General features: G+C 38.1%; 1 protein-coding gene across 25 annotated transcripts in view; it reads left to right on the top strand.

Annotated features, from left to right (window-relative positions):
- DOCK9 (dedicator of cytokinesis 9) overlaps positions 1–13,331 on the top strand; it is a 299,763-nt gene that overhangs the window by 244,660 nt on the left and 41,772 nt on the right. For all 25 annotated transcript variants that reach the window (XM_037800399.1, XM_037800409.1, XM_037800417.1 and 22 more), the window contains exons 39-44: positions 3,162–3,277; positions 7,928–8,065; positions 8,190–8,372; positions 9,856–9,969; positions 10,088–10,303; positions 12,552–12,609. In XM_037800399.1, the coding sequence (XP_037656327.1) occupies positions 3,162–3,277; positions 7,928–8,065; positions 8,190–8,372; positions 9,856–9,969; positions 10,088–10,303; positions 12,552–12,609 (825 nt within the window). The remainder of the gene's footprint in view (positions 1–3,161; positions 3,278–7,927; positions 8,066–8,189; positions 8,373–9,855; positions 9,970–10,087; positions 10,304–12,551; positions 12,610–13,331) is intronic.

The raw sequence follows: 13,331 nt of genomic DNA on the forward strand, positions 1-13,331 counted from the left end.
TGAGAAGGGAGGGATAGTTTACAGATTGCCAGCATTATTAAATCGAGCTATTTAGGTAGCATGCATTTACGAAAGAGAGTAAGGTTAATTACATCTAAACATAGCATAGGACTATTAGGAGGAAAAAGAAAGAAACAAACTTATCTTTCTTGACTTCTTTGTCCCTGAGATTTTGGAGTTTTAGAATTCAGTCTCTTGTCACAGTGACAACTGACTGCAAGAAGCATAAATTTGAGCAGTGACTCCCAAGGACTATAAAACAGCTAAGCCATAGAGTACAAGCCCAAGATGGCACCTGTGTGAGGTGCCCACCGTCCCCGAGCAGCAAGGGTGACGTGGAGCAGTGCCCGGTGTTCCCAGGCCCCTCTGTCCCCAGTGGAAATCGCAGTGGTTTACACTGCACTCCTCACTTGCCTGGGCCAGAATCTCCTTAAGCTGCTTTCAAAAGGTGCCCAACCCTTAATTTTAGAAACTGCTCTGCCTCTTAAAACCCCCTTCTTGGATTGACCAGTTCAGTTTCATTTTCCTGTGTTGGCCTGTACCATGGTGACCACTGATCCACGACTTCCCTGAGCTTTGTTCCAGACCTTAAGGCATACAGCCTGCTGAGGTATCACGTGGCAGACTGTCCTCACAGATTCCAGCACTTGGACAACCTCTTTACACTGACATTTATTTTCAGGGATTTTTTTAAAATAATATTAGATCAGAAATCTGGTTGATTTTTGAGATGAAACAGCTTAAGGAAAAGCAAAATATAACAAACTGTGACTAAAAGAACCATTTCTTTTAGGTTCCTGTATGATTCAGACAAAGGCAGACAGATTTCTATTTGAATCCAATTCTTATTCTAAAGTAGATTAGGTGGATTGTGCAATGGTTTATAGGTGGTGTAATAAAGAAAGTTTGTCATTACCACGTTTTCATACATGTGTACATAATTATATGATGTATAAAATATATACATAATTATATAATAACTCCATTAGCATGGCCCATTGATTACATACTTTCTTTAGAACATTGTATTGCCAAATTCTAACTCTGGAATTGTCTGAAGCTTTGAGCCAGGAGTAGGTAAATTCTGTAGGAATTCTTCAGTTTTTAGGCTACCTCATCTCATCCATCATGGTCACCTGGAACATACTTAGCCCATAGGTTGTCTCAAAAGAGAAAACGACAAGTCAGTGCAGAGAAAGAAATGAAAATAATCTCCAAAACAAGTTTCTTGTTAAAATTTAATCAGACTAAAGCTCATTTGGAGTAAATGGTTCTCAATAAAGGGTCCTTTTGACCTGTATGATAATTTTGGTTGGTCTAATAACAGGTCTTGTATTTGTCTTGTTCCCTTTTATCGTGGTTTATGATCATTTTAACAACATTCATAGATCTGTTTGTTTTCCTCTTTCATTGTCTCTGTATCTTACAAACAAACCTCACAGAATGAAATAATGCCGTGGCTCATAAAGGTGATATGATTAATATTAGTACCAAAAATCATCCATCTTTCTCTTCTCTGGGAGATTTATTACCAAAAAACAGAAATTAAAAAAACAGAACTAGCATGGTGCCAAGTTATGTTACATATCCTCACTAAAAAGAGACCTTGACTCTGCTGCAGGGTAAAAATAATGCAATCCACAGACATAAAACCCTAGAACCACCTTTTAAAATCAATTCAGAATTGGATAAAAGTACATAATATGCCTTCATCATATTTTAAAAAGGAATTCTGTAGCATTAAAAAAGCTTTCTGCAATCTTCCAAAAATCATTCTGAAATTCTAACGTTTATTAAAATCACAATGATTTTATGCTAGTCCATTTATTTTATCCTAATAGCATGTACTATAGTACAGTGACCTGGAAAAGGAATTTAGAGGTGTAGATTCTGGTGTTATCCCATTACTGGTCTCAAGAAAATTCCCTACAGCTTTGTGTACTTCCTGATCTATTTATAAAATGTCTTCCTCTCTAGAGTATTAAGAAAATTACCTGAATAATAAGTGTTGATTTATTTTTGCTCCATGGAGAAAGACATTACTTGGTATTTTATGATATTGCCATCTTTCTTTGTAATCTAGATCAATACTGTAACATCTTTGCATCCCTGTATGTATTTCTGCTAATGCATATCATTTCATAATTTAATATCTTGAATTTTATGTCAAACCACATTTATATCAGTTCTAAATTGATTATAAAGAGGCTATTAGTTTGCATTTAAATTGTGTAAGATGAAGCTAAATTTAAACCACAGATTCTTAAATTCCTTTCCTTTTCTTAAACATTTCTTTCAGACATTGGCTTTTGTGCTTTCTGTTAAAGCAACTAGACTACAGTTACCAGTGCAGTCAACTCTTGATTATCATTCATGATTCTGATAATACTGATCTTTATGTTATTGACTTAACACTTACCCGGTGTCCCCTAGGTGCCAGGCACTGTTCTATGAGCTTCACAAATATTAACGAATTTAGTACTCACCACAACCCTTTGAGGTAGACACTGTTATTAACCCCATTTTACAGATGACGTTTGAAGAGGTCAAGTAGCTTGCCCAAGGTCCCACAGCTGGTAAGTGGCAGAGCTGGACTCAGTGACCGGCAGCCTGGCTTGCAGGCTCATTATCTTGACCCCTGTGCAGGGCTGCTGCCTCTCCCCACAAGGGTAGCTTTAGAAATATCTGCCGCCTTCATTCCCACCATGGTATCCGTTTAGTCAAGTAGCTGAATTGATTAATTCTTGCCCAGGTGCAAATCCTAGCTCCATTGTTCAGTAATGGTGTGAATTTAGACAAGTTTAACCTTTCTGTACCCTAGTTTCCCTGTCTATAAAATGGGTTTAATAATATACATGCCTTATAGGGCTGTTGAGGAATTAAATGAGCTAATACATGTCAAGTTCATAGAACAGTAGCTAGGATATAGCAAGCACACAATAAATGCTTGCTGCTGTTTCCTTTTCAGAGTTGAAAAACAGTTATAATTGAGTGGAAACATTGCTAATATTCCCCCTTTTACTCCCTCAAAATGGCAAACAGATAGACAAGGCCCCAAAGTGTGCCTTCTCGAAATAATCAAAAGTTGACTGTGACTATGCCATCCCCCAGCCTTTCTGTCTGAGGCACTCGGCAGTAATCTTGTGTTATGATTCCTGCAGGTTATGGCTACTCAGATGCAGATGTTCTTCACCAGTCGTTACTCGAAGCCAACATTGCTACTGAGGTTTGCCTTACGGCTCTGGACACTCTGTCTCTGTTTACCTTGGCGTTTAAGGTTCGTACTGAACAAGCTGTTCATGATCAGATTTTTACCTCTTACATTCATTCTGCCTATCTAGCTCAACCAGCAAGAGGAACTTAAATTGTGTTGTGCTTTTACTTAAGCAATTGTTTTGGCCCCTATAAGAAAACACTTAATCCATAAATGTCTTTAATGAAATTTTGCATAGTTAATGACTTGAATTCCCTGAAATACAATAAAACTTAGCCAGATAGTGTGTGCTACATGCTTGGAAATGACAGAAAGACAGTCTCTGAAGGCAATTAATTCTTGGTGACAAAAAAGCATTTACTAGGGGAAATATTACTTTACCCTACCCTCAAGGATGATAAATATGGGAACCTATTCATGTATTTCTGCCTCTTATACTTGTAAATATATCCAAATGTTGTAACAGTTAAAATTAGATATCTATACATAGACGAACAATAAGTTCAAACATTAATTGTTTTAAATTTTTCTATCTGCTACTAAATTAAATGAAAAAATTTTCAGGGGTAGAATATGGAATTTTCTTTATTTTGTTTTTAAGTTTTAGAAAGTAATATTCGAGTACGTAGAGATGGACTTTTCAGCCACCATCTTGTTTTAAGGAACCTAAGACTTCCCATTCTTGCTAAATAATTACTTCCATTTCCAGGAAAGAAAGGGGAAATTGAATTAGTCGTAATCCACAATGAATATTGAAACAGTATGTTTATTTGCTAAAGTATTTTGGAAAACGTCCAGCTATAACCAAACACACCCTCTCTTTACTTACCTTCACCTCTCATAAAGCACATATTTTTATTAGAGAGGGTAAAAATGGACTCTGATATCCTCTTGTTTTATTGTAAAGTATCTTTATTCTTCTTAGCAGCCATGCCACATCTGTCCCCATAAAATGTCATTACTGGGAACCCCGTTGGCAGATGAGAAAATCAAGACCCACACAGAATGAGTATGGGGCACAACGGTGTCTTATTACATGGACCCTCTATTCTAGTGGTTCTCAAAGTGCAGTCCCAAGGCTACAGCCTCAGTGTCACCTGGGAGCTTGTTAGAAATGCAAACTCTCAGGCCCCACCCCAGATGTACTGAATCAGAAACTAGGTGCTATATTTCTACTAGAAAACCACGGTTCTACTAGAACCGTTTGTGGAACCTCTTTCCATTTTTAATTAAAAATTCTTACATAAATAGGCAGTGAAGTTTTTGAATGTGACTATTTGGCCATGTACACCTCTGTCCATGGTAAACATGAATCCTTAAGTTCGAAACAGTGGTTGCAACATTTGCTTCCTGTCTCCCCTGTTCCCCACCATGTAAAATTAGAAGAAACTCCTGGAGCAGCAGAGCAGGTGCTGACTTGACATCATGGGAGTGAGGCACAGGCACCTGTGGCCACAGCATGGTCTGGGAGGCACCCACAGGATTCGTGAAAGCCTCCTTAGTGAACAGCCTTCAGTTCTTATTCAGCCCCCTTTAAAGTGCTTGCTTAATATTAAAGAGTAGTATTTGTCAGAGTTACCAGATAGGTTCTGACTTTCAAGAAAGAACAGTATCTGCTGGTTTCTAATTGAAAGCTGATTTTTAACAGTTGTTGACTGAATGTCCTTGGGAAAATTACTTAAAGTCTCTGGACCTAGGATTTTTTCATTTGTAAACTGGAAAAATAATGTCTACCTCACAGGACTGTTGTGAGTTTTAAATAAGATAACCTTTGGAACAGTCTACCACACTGCTGATACATACAAGGCTCCAGTACACTAGGGAGATAACATGTATATGGAAAGACCGTGGGCTTTAAATCCCAGCTCCACCATTAACCAGCTTTTCAGCCTTGGGCTGAGTCTACTTGATGTGTCTTAGTCCTGATTTTCTTACCTAGAATGTGACATTATGCCTACTATATATAAGGTTGCTGTGTGAGTGGGTTGATATAAAGTATGAAAAACATCTGCTCTGTGTCTGGCACCCACTAGGCCCTCAAATATTGGCTCTAGTTTAGAAATAAACACTTTTACCTGTTGTTTCGGTTTGCTAAAGCTGCTGAAATGTGATATACTAGAATATGGTTTGGCTTTTAACAATGGAGATTTGTTAAGTTACAAGTTACAATTCTAAGACCGTGAAAATGTCCAAATTAAGGCATCAACAAGAGGACACCTTCTCTGAAGAAAGGCTGCTGGCATCCAGTGTTCCTCTGTCCCATGGGAAGGCACATGGTGACATCTGCTGGTCCTTCTCTCCTGGGCCCTGGTTTCAAAATGGCTCTCTCAGTTTCTGTGGGTCTTTCTTGCTTCTCCTAGAGTGCTTTCTTTCTGTGCTTTCCTCATAAACGGCCCCAGTAAAGGAATCGAGCTCCACCTTGAAACAACCTAATCAAAAGGTCCCATCCACAGTAGGTCTGCACCCACAAGAATGGATTAAAAAAGCATGGCCTTTTGTAGGATACATACAGTTCCAAATCAGCACACCTGTGTTCTTGCCTCCCTGGTCCTATGATAAAGGATCTGATTCCTGAGAGCAGCAAATGATGATTTAGAGCTATAGAACTGCTGTTATCTCTGACAAACTTTATATGCCTGTGTGCAAAAAAATCTTTGCTGTTTTACACTCAGCACTCCCCATTAAAGAGTGAGCAAATGGGTAAATAGCGTGCTGCACTCTGTGTCATTTATGTAGTGTCGCACCAAGCGATAGGCTCACCTGGCCTCAGTTCACAGGTTCATGAGGCATGCTGGTTCAGCAGCCCCTGGGATCTTGCTTTGCAGATATTTACTCAACAGAGGCACCAGTTGGAGCATATCAGAAAAATGAAATTATAAGATTGTTAGCTGCTATAATTCTGTGCAGAACAATCATCTTCTACAGATAAAGCCCTATCATTCCTCTAATTTGCCACATCTCATAAGTTGCCAAAGGCAACCAAGAAATCAATTTCTGAATAAATAAAATATTTGAAAAGATGTAAGCCTTGAATTCTGGTGATTACTATTATATTAGCTTCCTGCTATTTATCGAGTGCCTTCTGTGCCTCAGGCATTAGCCTTCACAACAGCCTTGGCAACTCTTGTATGAATAGTCTCTCTTGGATAGCTCCACCAAAGAATGTTGGCAGAATAAAAGTTTATTTCCATATCCACCCAAGCTTTAATCCAACCATAACTAGGAAAGTGAATGTAATGTGAAAAGCTATGGCTTTTAAACTGTGGGGCTCCTGAGGAAAGCAGTTTTCACAGACAGCAAAAGATGTAAGGGTTCCCAAAGCATTGGGAACAGCCTTTATTATTTATTTATTTTTGATTTGGTGAAGAGCTCCTCATGGTTGAGAATTACATCATATTCATTTAATAAAGTCATATATTCTGCTCATTAAATTGCTTCTCTTTCACATGATGGAATCCAATACTATACATCAGTATTTCATCATATTACATTAGGATCGCTGTGCTTCCACATGTTCAGCAGCTGTGACTACATCTGCAAATCACTGGGCTTAAAAAACAAAAGGTATCCCTTGAGTAAAAATTTTCTCCAACAATAAGATGAGGTAGGTCTTGCTCTGAAACTATGATTCCAACAATAATTTGCTATTTAACAAAATTATTTGGACATAAGTTATCTCTGTTCAGTTGGCCAAATTGTAGGGTTGGCTTGAGATATTGGCTGGCCTTTGTTCAAACAGGCTTGTCTATATTTGAAGACACTGCTCTTTGGTGTCTTGCATATTGGATGTGAATCTCCATTCTGGCTTCTTGCTGTGCTGCACATGGTTCTTCTGTGTGTATTGAGCAGTTAATGTGAATTTTTAGCCAACCAGGCTTACAAGGCATTTAATGAGTGTGAATTCACTACTGGTGTGAGGAAATCTCGAAGAATGATTGGAAGCAGTTGATTGTGGTCCTCTTGTTTTGTTCTATGAAGTAAAATCCATAAAATGTTGATGTGCTACCAGTTACCACCTACTGATCTAGAACAAGGATGTGCCAGATGTTTTCTATACTTTATCTCAAGTCTTCACAGTAGCTGTGCAAGGTCAGTTTTGGTGCTCCCATTTAGCAGACAAGAATGCTGATTTGGTTGAGAAACCTATGCAAATCCATGCGAATGGAAGTGATGCATGATCAAAGCCTACCCATTTCCCACCATACCACCCTGCCTGATTATTTATAGATGAGCAGAGTGCCTCATAAGCCTCAAAAACAAAAACAGGCTCATTTTTAGAGTACCTGTGTCATATACCCCATTTCAATGTTTTTTCCCACCCATTCATTAGCTGACAATGGTAACGAGACTTCCTTGTTGGAATTAAGACGGTGTCACAGACATGACCTTTATAGAGTCTAGTAATAATTAATTAGGGCTCTATCAGTACTAAAGATGGTGGTACTTTAAACTATATTACAGTCTACTGGGAAATTTTATAATTAGTCCCTGCCTTAATAAAAAAAAATTAACTCTTCAAAGTACAAATTTGTGGGTAGACTTATTTTATTACAAGAAAATTCTTTGTTCTCCTAGAGGATTCATGGGAGAGTACGTTTAAATTATAAATTGCCTTAATGCACGCAAAGCTTAGTCTTTGAACCTGGAAATTGGATGATACCTCTTGGAAGTGTCTGGTATGTCACTAAGTACACTCTCAATTTGTGTTTTAAGAATCAGCTCCTGGCTGACCACGGACATAATCCCCTCATGAAAAAAGTTTTTGACGTTTACCTGTGTTTTCTTCAAAAAAATCAATCTGAAACAGCTTTAAAAAATGTCTTCACTGCCTTAAGGACATTAATTTATAAGGTAAGTTGTTTCATCAATGATGGTAATAATTGATTGCGATCGTTTTTCTCTTGCCACCTGGACCTGAAGGGAATATTACCAAATACTAATTCTTACTTGGCATCCTTTCTCATGTTTTGCCCAGTTTCCCTTGACCTTTTATGAAGGGAGAGCCGACATGTGTGCTGCTCTGTGTTATGAGATCCTGAAGTGCTGTAACTCCAAACTGAGCTCCATCCGAACGGAGGCCTCCCAGCTGCTCTACTTCCTGATGAGGAATAACTTCGACTACACCGGAAAGAAATCTTTTGTCCGGACACATTTGCAAGTATGTGTGGTTTAGCTTTCCAATGCAAGTTTATGGTACGTAATTCTGTTTTAGCAGGAAATTTTTGAGTATTACATTTACTAATTTCCAAGAAGAAAGTCACATTTACTGGTTTGGTTTATTTCATCTGCCATATTGTAATATCTGGGCCCAAGACATATTTCTATTGGTAAATTGCCATTTAAATATTGAATCAAGATAGTTGGACTGATTGAAATTCCAATGAATGAATCAAGAAATATCAGAACCTATGTGAGGATATCTCACAATAAACATCATAGGTTAAAAAAAAAAAAAAGCCCAAGGTGATTCTTTTCTCTTTTCCTTCTCCTGACCTATCCCTGTCTCTCCAGAGTTAACATATCCCAAATTCTCTCCTGGGAATCTTGGAAGATACTGATGAGTCTAAAAACAAATATTTATTGTTTGTATGCTAAACAAAATAGAACTCTTTCTGGCCTTCATGGAACATAGACTCTGTGGAGGACACGGTCAAATACTAAAGCTCTTAGGATGCAGTATGACAAGTGCTATAATATAGGTACTTGAGAGAAGTAGGAATACCAAGCCAGGCATCTGGCTGGGGTTCTGGGGTCAGGGGAGGCTTCTCCCAGGAAGTGAAGGATGAGTCAGGGTTAGCAAGGGAAGAGGAACAAGTGTGTTCCAGGCCATGGATGCACCAAGGGTAGAGCCCGTCTGGGGAACTGGAGAAGTTCCTGACAGTGGAGTTTTGAGCTGAGCGAGAACGAGTTGCAGAGGACATCACTGGGCACATGGAGGGATCTCCTGGGCACCAGTGTTGAGAATACATTGGAGGGAGTCAAGACTTTAGCTGGAGAGACCTTTGGGAGACCATTGTCAAATCTAAGATGATGGTGACCTGGACCAGGGATGGTGAGATTAGAAAGCAGAGGAGACTGAGTTGACAGTATGTAGTGATTGATTTTACCTGGATGTGGTGAAGGGAAAAAGGGAATATAGATGGCATCACCATTTTTAGTTTGAGCCACCAGGTAAAAAGGTGTTATTCATAGATCCGAAGAGGCAAATCCTGTTTCATATTTAATACAAATATGTTCACATAAAAAATGCAAAGAACAGTCTGCCTGTTGAATATTTAATACAAGTGAGTTCAAACCAAAAACCCAAGGAGATAAATAATAAGGCATTCCTTTGTATTCAAGAAAGTAGTAGGTAAACAAATATCCAAGTAAGGCAGGCTTATCTAATTCTTATTCTTTTATATTTTCCTGATTAGCATTTTGCTTTGCAAATTAAGTACTTAAAGATAGCACAATCACCTTCTGGAATAATTCCTAAAAGGGGAAAAAAATGAGACCTTTTTACTGCTTGAAAGTAATCACTGCTCAAATCATCCCACCTATATCCCATCCTCATGCATCTATCCTAACTTCAAACAGAAGCCAAGCCTGGGAAGTCCTTTGAATGTTAATTGATTTGCTCACCTTTTTGTGTCCCTCAGGTCATTATTTCTGTCAGTCAGCTGATAGCAGATGTTGTTGGAATTGGGGGAACCAGATTCCAGCAGTCCCTGTCTATCATCAACAACTGTGCCAACAGTGACAGACTCATTAAGGTGTGTGGTCTGGTCCCATTTGATCTTTTACCCCAGGACTCTGCCTCATTTTCTGTTCTGTGTGTGTACTGCAGAAAATAGATGAACGACACGTATCCTCCTTCCACCCCCGTTTCAGCACACCAGCTTCTCCTCCGATGTGAAGGATTTGACCAAAAGGATACGCACGGTTTTGATGGCCACTGCCCAGATGAAGGAGCATGAGAATGACCCTGAGATGCTGGTGGACCTCCAGTACAGCCTGGCCAAGTCCTATGCCAGCACTCCGGAGCTCAGGAAGACGTGGCTCGACAGCATGGCCAGAATCCACGTCAAAAACGGGGATCTCTCAGAGGTAGCCATGCAAGCCTCCATGGTTGTTTGTTTGTTTGTTTGTTTAACTTTTTATTGTAGCAACATATATACAACTCAAAATTTGCCATTTTAACCACTTTCAAGTGTCCAGTTCAGCAGTGGTAATTATATTTGCAACATTCACTACCATCACCAACATCCATTACCGCAACTTTTTCATCACCTCAACATGCAAGCTTCTTGATCTGGGTTCCTGAAAAAAATAGTTATATTCCATAAATCAAAAGAAGTCAATTTTGAAAAAAAAAAAGTCCCATTAATTAAAGGAAGCCAATTTAAAATATGTGATACTTCAAACAGTGGTAGTCTCTTTATAGTTACCTAAGCATTTTAATAATCTAAAGATTGTAAGGGGATATTTCTATCACAAAAGAACGTTCTTTGAAAATGACCAAGTGAAGGTATTTGAATCATTTCCTCCCCCCCCCCCACACACAGTTTTCACTAGAAAAGTGTCATTCTGAGTCATTTTTCAGAGTCATTACTATTTTTAGGACTGTCAAGAGAAAAAAAAGGATACATGTTTTGTTCTTTTCATTATATGGGATGATACTGAGAATAAATTGTTTCATTTCAAAAAAAAAAAAAAAAACATTCTTTGAAAGCTTTTAGAAAACATACTTCTTCATGTAGTTGCCTGCTATTAAAGTACATGTCAGTTGTTGAAGTCCTCTCTAGTTTTAAAATGCAGTTATTTTATAGTAAGATTAATTTTTCTGCTATTAATGTAATGGTAGGGCATCACTTTCTCTTTTATGATGTGCTCCTTTTCAGACATGTTAGGTTTTAGAATGTTCCCTCTTTTACACAACTGAAATGTGTTTCTATATGTAGACAGCATGGCATGGATGTTGAGTATGTGAAATCTGGAGAGTGACTTTCAACCCCAGATCTAACACCTACTAATTTGTGACTTCAGACAAGTTATTTAGCCTCTCTCTGCCTTAGTGTCATCATCTGTAAAACGGGGAAAAGAATGCAAACAATAGACTGTAAAGCAGATTGTGTTTCCTTGAGAACTGTGTTCAGGTGTGCTCCTAAGACATTTAGGTATGATTAACGATATTACGAAAGCAAACATGCTTCTACTTTTAAATTATACAGTTTTTTACATTAGTATAATTAATGTTCTAAGTCTGAAATTTACGTTAACTATTTTTACATATTGGTTATTTAAGGGGCCCAATGTGCTAAAAAGTACACATTGTATTACAATTCTGTTTTGACCCTAAATTTAATCTAAATTATGTTAGCCATAGTAAGATGAATTACGTATATTAATAGTTATATTTTTATGTCATTCTCAGATTTTAAGATTTTTTAAATGATTTGTGTGATCCAGGTCTCTTAAAAAAAAATCACTGAGTTTCAGTTGTTTCTCTATAAATAAGGAATTAAGGCAGATAATTTACAGGATTTCTTCTAGTTCCAGCCATCTCTGGTTTTATGTATCTGATCAACAAACCATCAAATATTTGAGTGCCTGTTTTGGGGATATTATCATGATATGCCCTGGGGAAAGGGACAAAACATTTAAGATATAGATTTGATAGTGTGGCAAATCCACAGTCTAACAGATTTTTCTCTCTATTAAGTACAGAACATAGTGTTAGGCTACAGTACTTATATGTATTTTTACATATTCAAGCCTTGTGAGAATCAGCCGGCTAGGGGTGAGACCTCGGCAGAGGGCACACCGGAGTGGTAGCAGGCCCAACTGACAAGAACCAGGGGCTCATGCATTAGAATCTTACAGGAGATTTGCTTTTAAACACTATGGCATCTTGGTGAAAGTAACTTTTAAATTTCATTGTAAGGTGTTTGTAATCTTACCCATTTAAGATTGAATTAAGATTTTGATTCATAATTCTTATCTGGAAAAAAAATTACAACTTCATCTATTTTTCCTTTAAGTCAAGAGAAATTTTTATATTAGCACCTGAAAATCCATGTGTCGTTTCTGTAATTTCTATCAGTTGGTTCTTTTGAAATTGATAATTGACACATCTTTTGCTTTTGAACTTCCTTTTTCAACCTATCAGCTGTTGTTTCAGACAACTGGTTGTAAGATTTTGGCTTCCATTTTTTGACTTGCCCTTCAAAAGGCCAATAAATTTTTAGAAACACGGGCTGATGCTTTGAGATCTTACATACATACGTACCGTCATTAGTTTCTGTCTGTTGGTGAGCATAAATGATGATTCTAGTACTCGTGTCTTTCTTTATAGGCAGCAATGTGCTATGTCCATGTAACAGCCCTGGTGGCAGAATATCTCACACGGAAAGGTAAGAAACAATTCCTGTGTCTTGTGAAATGACTATAAACCTTTACAAAGAAGTAAAGACAAGACAGAGTGTCCTGTTTGAGAGCCATTCAGGAAGATTTAGAGGTGGGGGATTTTTGTGTGTGAGCGAGAGAACTATATTCATTGTTTTGTTCCCTGACATGACATTTGCTTGACTGGGTAGGCACAGCAGACTCTCCAGTATTAAAAAGAAAAGTAAATGACATATTGTCATATATCCTTGCCAATGGCTCCATCTTCAAAAACTAGTTAATGATCTTTACATCTGGGGGTCCTTGAAAGGCCAATCTAGAACTGAAAAGATTTGATTTTGTTTTCCTTGCAAGATAGTTCCCAGTGGAACTGTTTATCAGTCAATAGACAGTTGTAATGGGAGATTATCAATCATCATTTTCTGGAACACAGCCCAATTTCCATTATTGTGTGAGAAGACAGGCTTGCTGGAAGGAAACCTGTCCTCCCAGTGGAAGGAAGGAGGCATGGAATGAATGCTGCTAATTTGTGCATTATATATTTGTTCCCAGATGAGCAGACCATAAAGTCTTTCACTCATTCCTTTTGGTGAAATACCAGTTTCTCATTTGCATTTCAAAATCATCAGTCTCAAACTGTGGTGTTTGTTTTTGGAATCTGAGGTTCCTGGAAGAGCCCCATAGTCTGGAGAACAGCAGTATCAAACCTGGGCTGAGGAGTACTACCTTT

The sequence above is a fragment of the Choloepus didactylus genome, chromosome 12 (assembly GCF_015220235.1).
Source record: "Choloepus didactylus isolate mChoDid1 chromosome 12, mChoDid1.pri, whole genome shotgun sequence".
Lineage (NCBI taxonomy): Eukaryota > Metazoa > Chordata > Mammalia > Pilosa > Megalonychidae > Choloepus > Choloepus didactylus.